At 35.4% G+C, this 17,780-nt stretch overlaps 1 protein-coding gene across 3 annotated transcripts in view; it reads left to right on the plus strand.

The window, feature by feature from the left end:
- capn15 (calpain 15) overlaps nucleotides 1–17,780 on the plus strand; it is a 30,275-nt gene that overhangs the window by 12,190 nt on the left and 305 nt on the right. For all 3 annotated transcript variants that reach the window (XM_079602024.1, XM_079602022.1, XM_079602023.1), the window contains 10 exons: nucleotides 2,755–2,963; nucleotides 3,123–3,306; nucleotides 4,709–4,932; nucleotides 6,698–6,823; nucleotides 8,886–9,038; nucleotides 10,099–10,260; nucleotides 10,350–10,576; nucleotides 11,939–12,102; nucleotides 12,949–13,127; nucleotides 15,701–17,780. The exon at nucleotides 15,701–17,780 is cut by the window's right edge. In XM_079602024.1, the coding sequence (XP_079458150.1) occupies nucleotides 2,755–2,963; nucleotides 3,123–3,306; nucleotides 4,709–4,932; nucleotides 6,698–6,823; nucleotides 8,886–9,038; nucleotides 10,099–10,260; nucleotides 10,350–10,576; nucleotides 11,939–12,102; nucleotides 12,949–13,127; nucleotides 15,701–15,878 (1,806 nt within the window). In that variant the 3' untranslated portion in view covers nucleotides 15,879–17,780. The remainder of the gene's footprint in view (nucleotides 1–2,754; nucleotides 2,964–3,122; nucleotides 3,307–4,708; nucleotides 4,933–6,697; nucleotides 6,824–8,885; nucleotides 9,039–10,098; nucleotides 10,261–10,349; nucleotides 10,577–11,938; nucleotides 12,103–12,948; nucleotides 13,128–15,700) is intronic.

Raw genomic sequence — 17,780 nt, forward strand, 5'->3', positions numbered from 1 at the left:
TAACATGTGTTCATGTTTCGCGTGTAAAAAAACACAGTATTTTGCACAAAATTGACTTTTTGTATCTGTATACCGCTGTTTTCACTGTCCTAAAAACGGGCTGATGACTTCCTTGTTCTATGAAGTCCCTCCTTCAGAAATACGTGACGAGTTCTGATAGTGCCAGCGGTTCCTGTGTTGTGATTGGACAGCAGATTAGCGCACGTTGCCCGGAAAGGTCACGCCTCTTACCACAACGTGGAGATGCATGCGCTCAGTGTTATTGTTAACATGGCCAAACAAAGGTGATTTGACTCCGGGATGAAAATAACAGCGTCTCGACGACATGGCGACAAACACTCTACAAACGCAACTCTTCCTCTTCTCTGTAGGAGCGCAACAAGACCACGCCCCCTTTTTGTGTGTATTCCTGTGTGCGTAGGTTAGTCAAAAACTGTTCAAATGACGTCATTAAAGCAGGAAGTAGAGGATGTAGTCCGAACCGGCCGCTCGCTGTCGGCTTTGAAAGGGGACTTCTGTTAAATCAAATATCTCGCTTGGCATTGAACTTTGAGCTTTATAATTGTACAGGTATTATTTATGCTCTAACAGCAACATTACACACTAGCTAAAGTTAAAAAATGGGATCACGAAGAACATCAATAACATTTTTCCCACTTTTTTTTCGCTTCCGACGCCCATGGTCTTGGCAAACCTTTGGTTAATTTTTATATTTTAGCCGTGAGATTGGTGGTGAAATCAAATTGGCCTGTATATTTTCTCCTTGTGTAGTCAAACGCCTCTTAAAGGAATGTGATTGTACAAAGGTTGAAACCAAGGTATGATCCCAAACAGAGCTTATAATGTCTACATTACCACCAGTAATAAGTGCTATTAGAGGTTGAACATATTCGGATGCTACTACAAGACACGTCTCGTCTCAAGCGCTTCTCCGGTGACCTCTCGTGATTGAGATTTTAGGCTCTCTGGTTTCTGGACTACATGCGTTATTTCCGCAGGAGGGTCGATGCAGCATGATATGAATCCTCAGTGTTTCTCTGGGGATGAAGCACATCTTTGAGCTTTTTTTGTTGCGTAGCTAGAAGGTCCTTCAGTGTTTTAGGGCACATCAGGTTGCATTAGCGTTTCCACTGCAAATAAGCGTCCCTGACCACTTCTGAAGATGCTGTGAGCGATCTGATCTGAGAACTTGTGATCAAATCAACCTAGATGAGTGTTAGTTTCGGTTATACGTGCAGCTGAGATGTTCTCACTTCAGAATAGGTCCATAATGAAAGATGACGCAACATTAACCTGATGTTTTTTCCTGCATATTTAACACATTGCACATTAACATAATGTGATTGCTAATCAGGTAGTATTTCCAACACTCACTTTCTATTTGCAAATGAGATTTCAACATCTAAAATGCAAGTTGGCATTTATATCCAGCACACTTCCATGTCTGAACACATCTTTCCCAGCGCCCCGTCCGATCTGCGGCTGTCTGCGCTCGCAACCTGCGAGACGTATTTTTAGAAATGGTTGCAACAGCAATTAAACAGCTCCCCAGAGTCGAAATGACCCCTATTTCTCCAGCATATACGTGTTTTTCCTGTGACGATATACGTTCCTGCAGAATATCTGGTGCAGTTTTGGTCCAGAAGCTTCTGGGATGCTTTATTGCATCTTTACATGTTTCGTCATTCTTCACAGTGTGTTTATCTGATGCACAAAATGAAGACTTTATAAAGATGTTCACACTGACAGTGGTTAGTTGTAGCATTGATGTTTTTATGAAGGTGACTTGGCATTCTTGCCTGGTTAAGGTTTTTATTCTAAGTCTAGATGCTTTGAAAAAAATAATCAATTACTTCCAGTGTGTATGTGTGTACTTACTATAAACACATTATTTAATGATGGCAAAAAATATCTACATTATTATTTTTTTTAATTTATAACAATATTTTTGTTTAGTTAATTTTATATTATATTCACAGTATTTAGTGATGACAAATGAGATTCAAGACTTATTTTATACCATATTTATTACAAATATTATATTAACATTTTAATTATTTAAGTTAAATATGTATTGGCAATGATGGCAAATGAGATCTACATGAATTTGAAAAAAATAAATAATTATTTTACATCATATTTATTAAAATATTATCGTAGAATGATGACAAATAAGATCTACATATATTTGAATAAAAATACTTGACTGTATTTATTAAAATATTATGTTGCATTATAAATAAATACATTTTACGTTGATGACATACTTATTTAATGATGGAAAATGTGACCTGATTTGTAAGCTAAATAAATTAAATTCAAAAAAGTAAACATTATTTAATAAAACAAAAACAATAAATTATAATAATATCATATGTTCAATTCTGGATGTGGAGATATACAATGCGTGTGTGTGTGTGTGTATATATATATATATTTGTGAGCGTAGATGTGTATGCATGTGTGCATATGTATATATGTTCATCTATGTTGCTTTTTTATGTTTGTTTTATGTCATTCGTTTCCTCTTGAATCATGCAGTCCATCTTGTTTTTTGTAAGCTAACTTATTTCTCTGGTATTTGCATTTTCCAGGTCTATATTTGTTTTGTGTGTGTGTGTATATCTGCATTACTGTTTGCTAAATAAAAAATAAAAATTGTAATTCGTTTGATTTTTTATGCACATTTAATGATGGCAAATGCTGTGTTTTGTGTGTGTAACACCTTACAGAGTTCTTGTGTGTTTGTTGTAGAACGCGGTGAACTTCGTGGATGACAGTTTCCCTCCCGGTCCGCGTTCGGTCGGGTTCCCCGAGAATGACAGCGTCCAGCTACGAATCAAAAAGTGGCTTCGCCCCCATGAGATTAACTGCAATAATTTTAAGGACCGTGGTGTGAAATGGTCCGTGTTCAGGACGCCCCGCCCCTCTGACATTCTGCAAGGCCTTCTGGGTAATTGCTGGTAAGAGAAGTGTGTCCATCATCTATCTCTGTTAACTAGTATATTTGTGGTTTTGATGGTTTATGTTCAAAAAGCACAGAATAATTCAGTTTAAAGCACAGTTTTGAAGTGTTTTGAGGAAGTGATGTAGGATTGAAGTGTTGCCTCTGTGTTCGGCAGGTTCTTAAGCGCTCTGGCAGTGCTAGCGGAGCGACCCGAGTTGGTGGAACGTGTGATGATCACCAGAACCATGTGCCATGAGGGAGCGTATCAGGTCCGGCTCTGTAAAGATGGCACGTGGACCACGGTTCTGGTGGACGACATGCTGCCCTGCGACGAGTACGGGTTTCTGCTCTTCTCACAGGTTTGTGTTGCTGTGGTTGAGTTTGCTTTATTGAAGCCTTTATTGTCATTTATTGCCTGATCTTGATGATTTGAGAGAACCACAGTCACTGAACCATTTCAAATGTTGCCAACCAAGTAAATAAAGAATTGCACATGTTTACCTGCTAAACAACATGTGAAGAAGTGATAAAGTTGTTGTTTATTGTAAAAAAAAGATTTTTTATGGTCATATCGTTTTTATCAACAAATTTTTTTTACATTTTGTTTAAATCTAATATATATATATATATATATATATATATATATATATAAGGGCTGTCAAAAGATTAATCGTGATTAATCGCATCCAAAATAAAAGTTTGTGTTTACATAATATATGTGTGTGTACTGTGTAGAATTATTATGTATAAATACACACACATTCATGTATATTTTTAAGGAATAATTACATTTATATACTGTATATACATTTATATTATATATAAAAATATTTTATATATAAATATAACCAATTTTTCTTAAATATATACATGATTGTGTGTGTTTTTATATATATAAATAATTATACACAGTTCACACACATATATTATGGAAACAAACTTTTATTTTGGATGTGATTAATCACGATTAATCTTTTGACAGCCCTAATATATATATATATATATATGTATAATATTTTGAAAATATTTTTATTATATTTATATAATATTTACGTGATGATAATAGTTTTATTTCATATTAATTTATGACAGTAGTAGTTTACAATTTAAATATTAAGATGAGACTATATGATATATGATAAGATATATATATGATAAGATATATGCCTATATATATATATATACGATTTTATAGTCTCATCTTAATATTTTAAATTATTATTATAAACTACTACTGTCATAAGTTAATATTAAATAAAACTATTATCATTATGTAAATTTAGCTATCATTAAGTATATTGCATGTAATAATATTACTATATTTTAAAGTTTTTTTCATTAAAGTAAAGATTTTAATCAATGCAAATTAAGCTCACACTGCAACACTTTTTTGCATGAAAATGAGTCATCAGTTAAAATTTCATAATGATGACATTTACATTTTTTTAATTTTTACATTTATTCATTTAACAAACGCTTTTATCCAAAGCGACTTACAAATGAGAAGCAGTTAAACTAACAGTAGGACAACAAAAATTTACATTTATACATTTTACAGTTGAAAATAGTTCCTTAACTGCATTAAAAAAAAAAAAATGTTATAGCATGATTATAAATCAGTACTAAAGGAGATAATACAAAACAATGAAAATGAACGTGTGGATGCATAGAAAAGGGAAAAGTAATAATAAAAGACAAAGAATCCCGTACTCCATTTCTTCCTGTATTCCTGCTAAAGGCTTGTTCTTCTCCACCGCTCAGGCTCAGCGGAGGCAGCTGTGGGTGGCGCTGATAGAGAAGGCTCTTGCGAAGCTGCACGGCTCGTATTTTGCGCTGCAGGCCGGCCGTGCCATCGAGGGTTTGGCGACGCTCACTGGCGCCCCCTGTGAGAGTCTGATGCTGCAGGTCAGCTCAACCAACCCCCGGGAAGAGCCAATCGACACGGACCTCATATGGGCCAAAATGCTCAGCTCCAAAGAGGCGGGGTACGGCTTACACACACTCCACATTATTATACTAATTGTCCTGTAAATTGGGCCCTGTAATTTATTCACTGTGCTCCGGACTCACTCGTTTCAAGGCACATTAGAAGATGACAAGGCATCTTTTGTCCTTTATAATAAAGGCTAAAAGCCAAGACAAGAAAATTGGATTTAAAAAAAAGAAAAAAACTAATTGGGAAGTGCCTTTTAAAGTGTTTCTAGGCTACTTGTCAATTTCAGGGCTCAAATTACCAGGCAATTAGTGTCCGCATACACACAGTATCAGCTGAAAAGCGCAAATTATATTGTATTCAATATAATTTATAAACATTGTCTATAACTATTTATAATTAATATTCTAATATGTCTTAAAGACACACTTATCGGATATTTTCAATCATTATGTTAAATAATGTATATAAAATATTAACTTATATCAATTTTTTTTACAAATGTCTGTTTTTGTGATTCTCCTGGTGTGTTATGTTCTGTATTTTTATTTGTTTTGGAAACTGTAAATATTTTTTTTTTTAAATAGTATAAAATATATCAGCTAAAACATATGAATAAACAAGATTAATATGTTGTACATATTTTGAATTGAATGTGCTATGAAGTGTGTTATTTAATCATTTATATGCCAGGGTTATTATTATAGTTAACTAATACCATAAAATAAAATAACATTATTGTTACTTGAAATGAAATAAATAAAAACTCAGCATTTCTCATTTTCATTTAGTTTAACTTGAAGTACTAACATAACTAAAACTAATACTGGATTAAAAATGTATAGAGTCTATATATTACTATAAGGTCCTGTTAGATAACATGAATCAATGCGTTAACTGAGCAATACATTTGACAAACTTTGTGAAAATTAATAAATAAAAATACAACTGTTCATGTTAGCTCAGATCTATTAAATAATATTAACAGATAAAATGTGTTAGTAAATGTTGAAATTATTATTAACTAAGATTAATACATGCTTTAGAAGTGTTTATCATTGTTAGTCCGTTAACTAATGTAAACAAATGAAAGTGTATTGTAAAGTGTTTCCACAAAAACTAATAAAAATTACAAAAACACAACAAAATTACAAAAACACAACAAAATTACAAAAACGCAACAAAATTACAAAAACACAACAAAATTACAAAAACGCAACAAAATTACAAAAACACAACAAAATTACTAAAACATTAAATGGAAAATCTAAAAAATTAAAAACTTAATTCAAGTTATTAATAGAAACAAATAGTATACAGGTGAAACTTAAAAGGTGAAACTAATATATTATATAGACTCATTACATGCAAAGTGAGATATTTCAAGACTTTATTTGTTATAAATTTGATGATTATGGCTTACAGCTTATGAAAACCCCAAATTCAAAATTAGAATATTGTGAAAAGGTTTTCATAAGCTGTAAGCCATAATCATCACAATTATAATAAATAAAGTCTTGAAATATCTCACTTTGCATGTAATGAGTCTATATAATATATTAGTTTCACCTTTTAAGTTGAATTACTGAAATAAATGAACTTTTGCACCATATTTTAATTTTTACATATATCAATGATACTAAAATAACTGTGTGTGTGTGTGTGTGTGTGTGTGTGTGTGTGTGTGTGTGTGTGTGTGTGTGTGTGTGTGTGTGTGTGTGTGTGTGTGTGTGTGTGTGTGTGTGTGTGTGTGTGTGTGTGTGTGTGTGTGTGTGTGTGTGTGTGTGTGTGTGTGTGTGTGTGTGTGTGTGTGTCAGTTTTCTGATGGGAGCGTCTTGTGGAGGCGGGAACATGAAGGTTGATGATGCTGTGTATGAATCCCTGGGACTCCGTCCGAGACACGCGTACTCCATACTGGACGTCAGAGACGTTCAGGGCTACAGGTCAGACACACAATCACAACATGCATACTGTAGAAGACGGGTTTGTTCACCCATACGACACAAAAGATGACGTATCACACTGCTTTGCATAGAGTGGAAATGATTCACGCTGTCATGCTTGAAAAAAGGACAAAAAATGTAGTCCATACTGGTTTTCTGAGGTCATGCGTTAGAACAATTCTTCACATGCATGAGGAAGTGAGTTTGTTTTTATATTGGCAGGTTTTTCCTGGATTACATTTTTTTTGGCCACCGCCTAAACGAATTTTTTGTCCCGCCACGCCTTATTTGATCAGTTATTATGATTTATGAGAGATGTAGACGACTGCTGTCCTTGTGACAGGGCGCATGTTAAGTGTTTTCAGAACAAAGCCAGTTGTTGTTAGCTAGCTGCTCATTTATTCAATTGTATACAGTAGAAAATTAGACTATTTATTAAAATATTTGTTTATGCTACTTTTTAATATTGATATGATTTATGTACCAAAATAACTATTAGTAAACAATGAGGAACAAAAGAGAACATACATAATATATGTGACCCTGGACCACAAAACCAGTCTGGAGCCGCACGGGTATATCTGTGGAAATATCCAACAATACATTGTATGGGTCAAAATTATCCATTTTTCTTTTATGCCAAAAATCATTAGGATATTAAGTAAAGATGATGTTCCATGAAGATATTTTGTAAATTTCCTACCGTAAATATATAAAACATGTATTTTTGTGAGTGAGTGCTGCAGAATCGTGAACATAAATGCACAACTTTAAAAGAGATTTTCTCAATGTTTCGATTTTTTTTGCTCCCTCAGATTCCAGATTTTCAATAGTTGTGTCCCGACCAAATATTGTCCTATCCTAACAAACCATTCATCAATGGAAAGCTCATTTATTCAGCTTTCATATGATGTATAAATCTCAATTTCAAAAAATGTACCCATGTGACTGGTTTTGTGGTCCAGGGTCACATATGAGATATCAAAATAGGATAAACAAAAATCACATAATGTTTATTTGCATTTATTTTAAATATATATTGTCAGTATTGGGCTCGCAGATCATATAGGGTACCTAATTTTTATTGTTGGTTGGGATTTCCCTGTCTGTCAGCCTCCACCGAAGACCATTTCTGACCCTGAAAAAACCCTGTGTTGTGATGTAATAATATAATAAAGCCATCGCTCGTGTGTTAGTAAAGCAGGACTAGGTTGTGTATCCTGTGAGTGGTTCCCAACAGGGGGGTCGCGGCCCACAAGGGCGCCTCAGCGAGCTCTGTGGGGGGTCGCGTCATATTTTGAAAAGTTTTTAGCAATGAGCATTAAATAAAAGTCCTTAACTTTTTTCTGTTCAAAATGTACAAAATTTATATAATATGCGAGTTCATCATGAATCCATTTTCCAAACTGTGTTTTTGTATTATCCTGAATCACTATGGTACACCTATAATAAGTGTTTACATTGGGACTATTTTACACTGGTTCGGATGTGGAGTAGCCCAGGACCTGCGTGACTCGTCATAGACGCACACAGAGAGAAGTAGTTCCGGCTACAATGTTCTTCCGAACTTCGCATTATTCTGTTAATAAACGCAAGTTTATTATCGCTCGCTATAGCGCCAAAAGCCTAAAAAATAAAGCCTCACAAATAACATGCAAGTATTGAGGCCCCAGACAGCAGTCATTTAGTAATAGCCTATATTCTTTCTTTTTTACCTACACACCAGTGTGAATACTGATTTTTTTGTTAATGCATTTAAAATAGAGCCAATTTATAGGATACTCCTAGGCTTATGTTTTTAAATTACAAATGGCCTACTAATGTTTTTGTTATTGTATTTTCAATATTATAGGCTATTATTTGTGCATAAACATATCTGGTTATAGTAAACATATCGTTTGTTTGAAAACAACATATTTGGTCATCCTTGCTGCAAACTTACAAGAGCGATAATATCATTAAATGTGAAGCGGGGCCCTAAAATATTTTCTTGGAAAAAGGGGTCTCAGACAAAAAAAGGTTGGGAACCACTGTCATAAAGCACTGCGCTGTGCTGTTTCAGACTGCTGCGTTTGAGGAACCCCTGGGGCCGCTTCTCCTGGAACGGCTCCTGGTCGGACGACTGGGCCGACTGGCCTCAGCATCTGCGGCACGAGCTCATGGCTCACGGCAGCAGTGAAGGCGTGTTCTGGATGGAGTACGGAGACTTCATTAAGTGAGTCATTAGCGGCTTCATCTGTGCTAAATTGACCTTTAATCTGAGATGATCTTCATCAGAGCTTTCCATAAATAAAGAGGATCTCATTAGTGGTCAGAAGAGATAGAAATGCGCAGGAGGCTCATGGCCTGTATGTTATTTGTATGTTAGATTATATCATGTGGTTTTTGATTTCTTTTTTTATCATATACATATTAATGATGGCAAATTAGATTATTTTTTTTTAAGTATTAAAATTATCGTATCAAAGCAATGTTTTCTGAAAATCCTAATTAAAGAATTATATTAAACTTTTAATTATTTAATGATGACAAATGGAATCTACTTTATTTTACATATTTATTTCAAAAAGTATTGTTAACATTTTCATTTATTGTACATATTATTTAATGATGATCTACATACATTTTAAAGGAAAAATTAAATACTTCATGATACCATATTTATTGAAATTATTTCAAAAATAAATGTTATATTTAATACATTGATAATGATCAGAAATTAGATCTGCATAAATTTGAAAACTAAAATTAAAGACTTGTTTTAAACTTGATATTATTTACAAATATTATATTAAAATGTAACAGATGATATATATATATATATAATATATATTACACCATATTTATTCAGTTATAAATAATTATTGTTTTAATAAAATTATTAAATTAAAATGATTCATTTAGTATTTTATACATGTTGTTTGATAATAAAAATAAGGGGAAAAAGTCATTTTTAAAAATAATATTATTACTTTAAAAAAAAATAGTATTACTTATGATTATTATTTTAAAATTCACTCAAATTTGTACTATCAATCAACAAATCAAGATTTTGGAACTGATTCTTCTAAGACATTTCCATTGATCAGCCAATCAGGTTTAATGATCAACTGATGCTCAAATCAAGTATCACCATTTGTCGTTACATTACACATTATGCAGATCATGTGACCCCAGAACAGTTTGCTGATTGGTCTAGATTTTCCGCCCATGTATCAGTCTATCAGCAGATGTAGTTAAATAACCAGAACATGGTTGGTGAATGTTGTGTGCAGGTACTTTGACTCGGTGGACATCTGCAAGATTCACGCTGATTGGCAGGAGGTGCGTCTGCAGGGCTGCTTCCCGAGCCGGGCCAGTAAACCGGTGACCGTAACCGCGCTCACAGTCCTGGAGAGAACCGCGCTGGAGTTCGCCCTCTTCCAGGAGGGCAGCAGGTAAATCACATCAAAATTAATAAAGACATCAAATATTAATAATAAAAACAACAACAACAACAAAAATAAAACCGCTCTCAATCCACCAGGCGCTCAGACACGGCTGACAGTCACCTGTTGGATCTGTGCATTATGGTCTTCCGGGCCTCGTTCGGTAACGGGAATAAGCTGATACTGGGGCGTCTGTTAGCACACAGCAAGCGCGCGGTGAAGAAGTTTGTAGGATGTGATGTGATGCTGGAGCCGGGGGAGTATGCGGTGGTTTGCTGTGCCTTCAACCACTGGCAGATGGACCTGACCGGGACGTCAACACCAGGTACACAGACGGAGAGACGGCGCTGGATTACAAACCAGAAACACTGGACACGATTAAACAGGCCATATGCCCATTTACAAAGTCTTGATTTTGTGTTTGGGCTCTAATAGTTTTCATGTTAAAACATTATTTTTCCCATATTTGCAACTCCTCTCTTCCCAGTCTGTCAGTAACGCTCTGTTTAGTTCCAGTCATGTCCGGTTCGCGAACGAATCGGTTCTTTTTAGTGATCTGGCTGAATCAGTTCACCAAATCGAACCGTTCGATGCTCAAGTCAGCACAGATCTACAAGTTACTCAATCTAACTCACTTTCAGACGTGTCTGACAGTCACTCCATCTCCAAAGCAGCCGATATCCAGGAGTATTTGATCCTATGATGTCGGCTATCTTTGCTCATTCAACTCATTCAGTGCTCCAGTTAGTACGGTACTGAACTGGGAACAGCCTTTCCAGTATTTCCGACGTGTGCCGAGGGTTTCATAATGGGGTAAAATGTGTGTTTCTGAGTCGGTTAATGGTTAAACCGTCAATGACAAATGCAAAAAAACAATGAGCCGCTGATACGAGCGTGAAGCGTGAAATAAAGTTTTTTTTTAATGGTTTCTCATGGTTTATTGTTGGGCTATAGTTGATTAAGACTAGTTCATTCACTATATATGCTTTAGACATGTAAAACATCCGCATTTCACATCATTATTGGGTGCTTTTATAGTAGAATTGTGTATATGCGACATCTTTGTGATTATGTAAACAAACGGGTGAATCGTTTTTTTGAACCGATTCATTGAAACGAACTGTCCGAAAGAACCAGTTTGCAGAAAATAATTAGACTGTGTCTTAAATCGCCCCCTATATCCTTAAATAGAGCACTATTTGAAGGGACAGCCACTGATGTGCGCTCAACGGCTAGAAAATACCCATAATGCACGGTGAGAGTCGTGCACTGAATGAATTCCAGCGTCTGACCAGAAGGTGGCGCCGCAGCTGAATCATCCATCCATCCATTTTCCAAACCGCTGGTCTAATGTGGCTATCATACAGTATAAATTCCTTTTAATTGATTATTACATTGATTAATTAAGGTTTATACATAGTTTATGCATACCATATCCGCCAGTTTCAACACACTACGAACTCATCCAGGCCCCGCCCCTTTATTCTGCGTATGAATTATTTAAATGAGGAATATTGTGATGTGTTTGTTCCCGGACTACAGTGGAGGCGTTTCGGGGAGTTCAGAAACACTGATGTAGAGAAGAACTCCCGCTGGAGGGACTTTGTGCTCAAACAGCAACATTACACACTAATAAACAAAGATGAATATGGGGAAATAAGTCATCATGTTGTGCGTGTTTTGACAGTGTCCAGCCCCACTAACGCTCGGAGACCGAGTCAGGATTTCCCAGGGTACATCTTGGCCATCTACAGCTCCAGACAGGTGATGGTGGAGCAGCTGGAGGCCTCGTCCACGACACTCGCTGATGCCATCATCCTGATGACGGAGAACAAGGGAGAGAGACACGAGGTACAGGAACACACACACACACACACACACACACACTGTATGGAGAACTTTCTATATCATCATTTATCAAAATGTGATGACTGTTACCATATGTTAAACCTATTTTTTTAATTGTGAGGCACACTGTGACTCCAGTCAGATTCATCAGCTCTGAATGTTATGATCCGATTTTAGAAATCATACTGAGCATATATGAGTTATAATAGGTTAAAAATATATATATATTAACTTAACATGTGTATATTATTTAATGTAATTTAATGTCACTGCAAACTTTAAATATTAATAGGATTTTAAAAAAAATAGTGTTATTTCTTTATTTATTTGATATATGTTTGTTACATAATTTATACATTATATAGTATTTATTATATTTATATAATCATATATATGGTATTATTTATATATTATGTAAATGTATATTTACAAAATAATATATACCGGTAATGATTATATACATTATATAAAATTATTAATATAAAAATATTTCTATATTTTCTTATATATAAAGTAAATAAATGTTATTTTATTATTTTTTAATTAATATAATCATAAATTATAGTATTAATCATAATTATTTGTATGTATATATATTTATATATATAAATAAATAAATAAATAAAAATATATGATATAAAATACATTTAAGATAAACATAAACAATAATAAAAAATACATATTATATGAATATAAAAATAAATAATACAAAATAATTTAATTTCAATATTTTTTAATAGTATTAGATCTTTATAATAAAGGTATAGTATGTGTGTGTATTATATATTGTGTGTGTATATATATATATATGACAGTTTTATGATGTGATTTCTTGATCTCATGTCTAAGGGTCGTGAAGGGATGACATGTTACTATCTGACTCACGGGTGGGCGGGGCTTATCGTCGTCGTGGAGAACCGTCACCCAAAGTACTACCTCCATGTGTCATGTGACTGTACTGACAGCTTCAACGTGGTGTCGACCCGAGGCAGCCTGAAGACCATCGACAGCGTGCCGCCCTTGCACAGGTAAACACACACTGTGCACAGGTAAACACACACTGTGCACAGGTAAACACACACTGTTCACAGGCAAACACACACTGTGCACAGGTAAACACACACTGTTCACAGGCAAACACACACTGTGCACAGGTAAACACACACACTGCACGGAAAGTGATTCACTTCTCCTTTCTGAAGTTTGCGGAAACATCAATTTTCTTTTTATTCGTTTAGTTAACAGGGACATTGCACATTAATAAAACATTTCTGTAAATGCACCAGAATTAGCCAAAGGCTATTTTTCATCTATAGTCCCTGGACAAGATCTTGCTCGAGGGCTCCTTTTATTTGACAGCAACAGGAACGAGAGCAGGCCGTTGTTCCTCCAGCTCCAGATGTGGAGAGAAAGAACATTGGTTATGTTAGTGTTTTTATTAAAGGTTTGTTCACAGCGAGAGCCACATGACAGAGCGGATCACACGTGGGTTTTCACCCATGACGTATTCATCGCTGAGTCACTCTCCGGTCATTCACATGCTTTACACACAGCCCTCACCGCACTGGCAGTCAACACCGTTAATAAACGATGAGTAAAGATAATTCATAATTATAATTTTGAGCTTCAGTTTAGTAGAGTGAAAACTTTTTTTTTAAAGATGTGTAGTTCTTACATAGTTAAATTAATATAAAATGATAATAACTTGTTTTAATTATGATAAATATCTTATGTATATGCATCTACCATAAATTAAAAAGAAAAAAAACAGTTTTTAGGACCATTATTTTATTATCATCATTATTATTACGCTTATATTAGAGTATTTTCATGACAATTAAGTACATTTTCCCTTAGACTCACAATTCAGTTGACTTTGGTGTTAGCAGTAAATACACATTTTATATCATTATTATAATCTGTATTTAGTCCATGCTTTTGCCAGCAGAGTGGTATGTATTTATAGCGTGTTAATTTCTCTCAAGTCATCCACCATTTCGGATTAATTCAGTGACAGCATTGCAATGCATCTCCTCTGTGAAGTAAACATGTGATGCTAGGCAAAGAAAGTATCTTTATGTTAGTTAGTTAGTTAGTTAGTTAGTTAGTTAGTTAGTTAGTTAGTTAGTTAGTTAGTTAGTTAGTTAGTTAGTTAGTTAGTCCGTATACTTTGGCCCTGTCCCAAATGGCACACTCCGGACTTGTGGACTTCCTCAGAGTCCACACTTTGCTGACGTCATGTAGTGCAGACCTAAAGGGCCCTTGGCGCGAGTCCACGAGGACGCACTGAGAGGTATTTTTGGGACAGACTCGATCGTCACGCCGGAAATAGGAAGACGGTCCGGTTGTTGTTTAAATATTATATTTCTACATTTATATATGACTCAGTAAAGCCCTGACATTCGGTTATATTTACTTAATGAATCGTAATGCGATCGTAGCCTATTATTCAGCAAGCTATTTATGTTTATAAAATATAAATATATATTTATATTTATGTTTGAGATATCAACCACTGGTTGATGACCATAATGTTTGTATAAACTGTAGGTAATAACTGGTAAAATGTACACATAGGTCATAAAAACCATAATGATATTTACACTTAAATATTTTCTTCTCATCCATGTTAACGTGAGCGAAAGCTCCTCCCATTCGTTGTCTGATTGGCCTTTCGCAAATTCGCAAGGATTCCTGGGTAGTTAAAGTGCGTGAAGCCTGCATCTATGCGGGCTTCGCGGAAGACCGCTTCAAGGGTACAAAGGGGGCGCTGCTGAGCACACTTCAGAGCGTTAAAGTGATGAATGGGACGGTCTACGGACTCGTAGACTCAGCGAGCACGCGCAATTTAAGTCCACGAGTCCGAAAGTCCACATCAAGTGCGGCATTTGGGACAGGGCCTTTATTGTCCTTTTTCAGGAAATTGGTCCTGGACTCAAAGCTGCAGTAGTACACATCATATATACACACACACACACAACCAACATTTTTTTTAAATCGTAACAATGACTACATCTTGCTATTTAACATATTAATAGATACAGGAATAAATTATTTTTTTGTAACGGTTACTGGGACTCTATACCGTCTCCCTGATGGCAAAAGCTGATACATTGGAAATAAAACATGGCTTGAATCCCTCACTATTGTCTGTGCGTTCTTAAAAAGCAACGATTCGTAAATTGATTGAAGTGATGTGTACCCTCTTAGTCCCATAACTTTCATTGCAGTCAAGAAGACGTGCAAGCTGTGATTTTAATTGGACCGAAAGATTGCCATACCAAGCTTGCATCCCATAATTTAAAACGGCATAGTAAAATAATATCATAATTCTCTGATTTACTCCAAAACAGGATAAGTCTTAAAAAATACAATCATTGCAATTGTAAAAAAAATAATTTTGAACAAAGATACTGTTAGGTATCCTGCTCAATGATATTATCATAAATCCATTAATATGCATTATAATGTTGCTGCTTACCTTTTAGAAAAGCCTTCATGCTTGTGATGCCTAAACGTCCTTTCTGTGCAGGTTTGTTCACTAACAGCATTGTCATGTGTTCTAAGACTAACCGGTGTGTGTTTTCTGTGGTGTGTTCAGACAGGTACTGGTGGTCCTGTCCCAGCTGGAGGGGAACGCTGGATTCTCCATCACACACAGACTGGCCCATAGGAAAGCAGCGCAGGCGTCTCTGGGCGACTGGACGTCTAGTAAAGCCACACACTCGCCCCAACTTACCCCGGACACTGACGGACTGCACAGACCGCGGCCGCTTTGACACACGCTTAAACACACACACACATAGACAGACATGAAACTACATAGACCAATGCAGAGCTGTGCTGATGAACACACACACAGGCACTGAGACGGTCTGGGTGGAACTACTGAGCCAATCACACGTCTGCTCGCTGAGCCAAGACCCGCCCACTGCACACACACACACACACACACGTGTCATGATGAACTGTCATTCAGATCCGCTCCTGGAGTCTCGCCTGCGTCTCCTGTCAGCTGACTTCACTTTGTAGTTTCTTTTATGTGCGCTCAGTCAGAGAGTGAATCTCACGGGAATATTTCATGTGGCTCATTTCACCCAAAAGAAGAAACTATTTATCAAAAAGAAAAATATGATATTTTAAACAAAAGCTAAATAGAGCCTGTTTATGGGATCATTATATATATATATCTTTTAGGAGGAAAAAACTGCACATTTTCTCCTAAAATTTACATTACTTTAAGACTTCTTAATTTTTATTATTATTATTATAGAATTTCAATTATATTCTATTATTTTCACATAATTAACCACATTTTCCCACAAATTCACAGTTTTGGACAATTCATTTTATTATTTAGAATAATTTTAATTAACTAGATTCTTATTACTTGAATATAGTATTTTTACTGGATTGTAAATCATAAAGTAAAAAGTTAAAAATGATTTTAAAACCACATTAAAGGCAGAACAACAAATATCAATAATATCTATAAATAATTGTTATTATAGTTTAAATAATATATCAATAAGAATAATATTTTTGCGTTATTTTCATCTGAATTTGGGGCAAACATTGTCAAATGCAGGATATCTTACCAGCCCAAAAAATAAAAGTTTAATTTCCTTAAACAAAATAAATCTTTATTCTTCCTTCAATCTTAGGGTGAAATGTGCCAATCTCATGCCATGTTTTGTGAGATTTAGGTTTCTCGCCTGTTCTGACAGCCAATCAGCAAACTGTTCTGGGGTCACATGATCTGCATAATGTGTAATGTAACGACAAATGGTGATACTTGATTTTAGTGGAAGGCCACGTGTGCGAGGGGTTTATGTGGGGCGCGTTACATGCGTAAACCATCTTTTAATGTGTGTGTTTTAGTAAAGCGGAGTCTCTGAGAGAAGCACAAGTGAAGCCGCGAGCTGATGATGTCACAGCTGTACGACCTGTGCTGGATCTGATTGGTCGAGGGCTGGCGGGTTTGACTCTCTCTGTGCACTGATGTTTAGTCCAGCGTCTCTGCATCGTGAGGACTCGTGTAATATTATTATAATTTTTCATACGGTCTGTTATTTTTCCCTCTGGATGTTGTTGCTCATTGTCTCCCTCTGGTGTGACGTCACACACTCATTCTCTGTCTTTCTTTCTGACGTCACACACTCATTCTCTGTCTTTCTTTTTGTAAATTGTACAGCGCTGTTCCCCTCTGCACAATCCACTCTCACGTACTCGCTGTAATTATACAGATCTCTGTCGGGCAGTATAATATGTAGAATATTTTATTGATTCTTGGACAAAAAAAAATGTATAAAAGTCTAAAAATCTGTACGGTTCATTTGCAATCTCAGGTTCTGTTGGACCAAATGACAAATAAAGTTTTGTTTTTTGTTTCTTTATTTTTTAATCAAGAAACGTGTTACTGTTTTTTCTTTTTCTTTCTTATTTCTTGACGTTGTTTGTTCAGATGTGTCGGGTTTTTTCCATTGTTAATATTCAGACAGCTGGGAGATGTTCATTAGATCATGTTGTTGCTGGTTTTATGTTGTTATTTATTGACCTACAGTATATGTTTATTATGATAATCATCTCAATAGGTTTATACAGGCCGATGATGGAGTCCATGATCAGATGTTTATATGGGTCACTCTCAGGAAACGGTGCATTTCTGATTATTTTTATTT

The sequence above is a fragment of the Phoxinus phoxinus genome (genome assembly GCF_949152265.1).
Source record: "Phoxinus phoxinus genome assembly, chromosome: 24".
NCBI classification, from domain to species: Eukaryota; Metazoa; Chordata; class Actinopteri; order Cypriniformes; family Leuciscidae; genus Phoxinus; species Phoxinus phoxinus.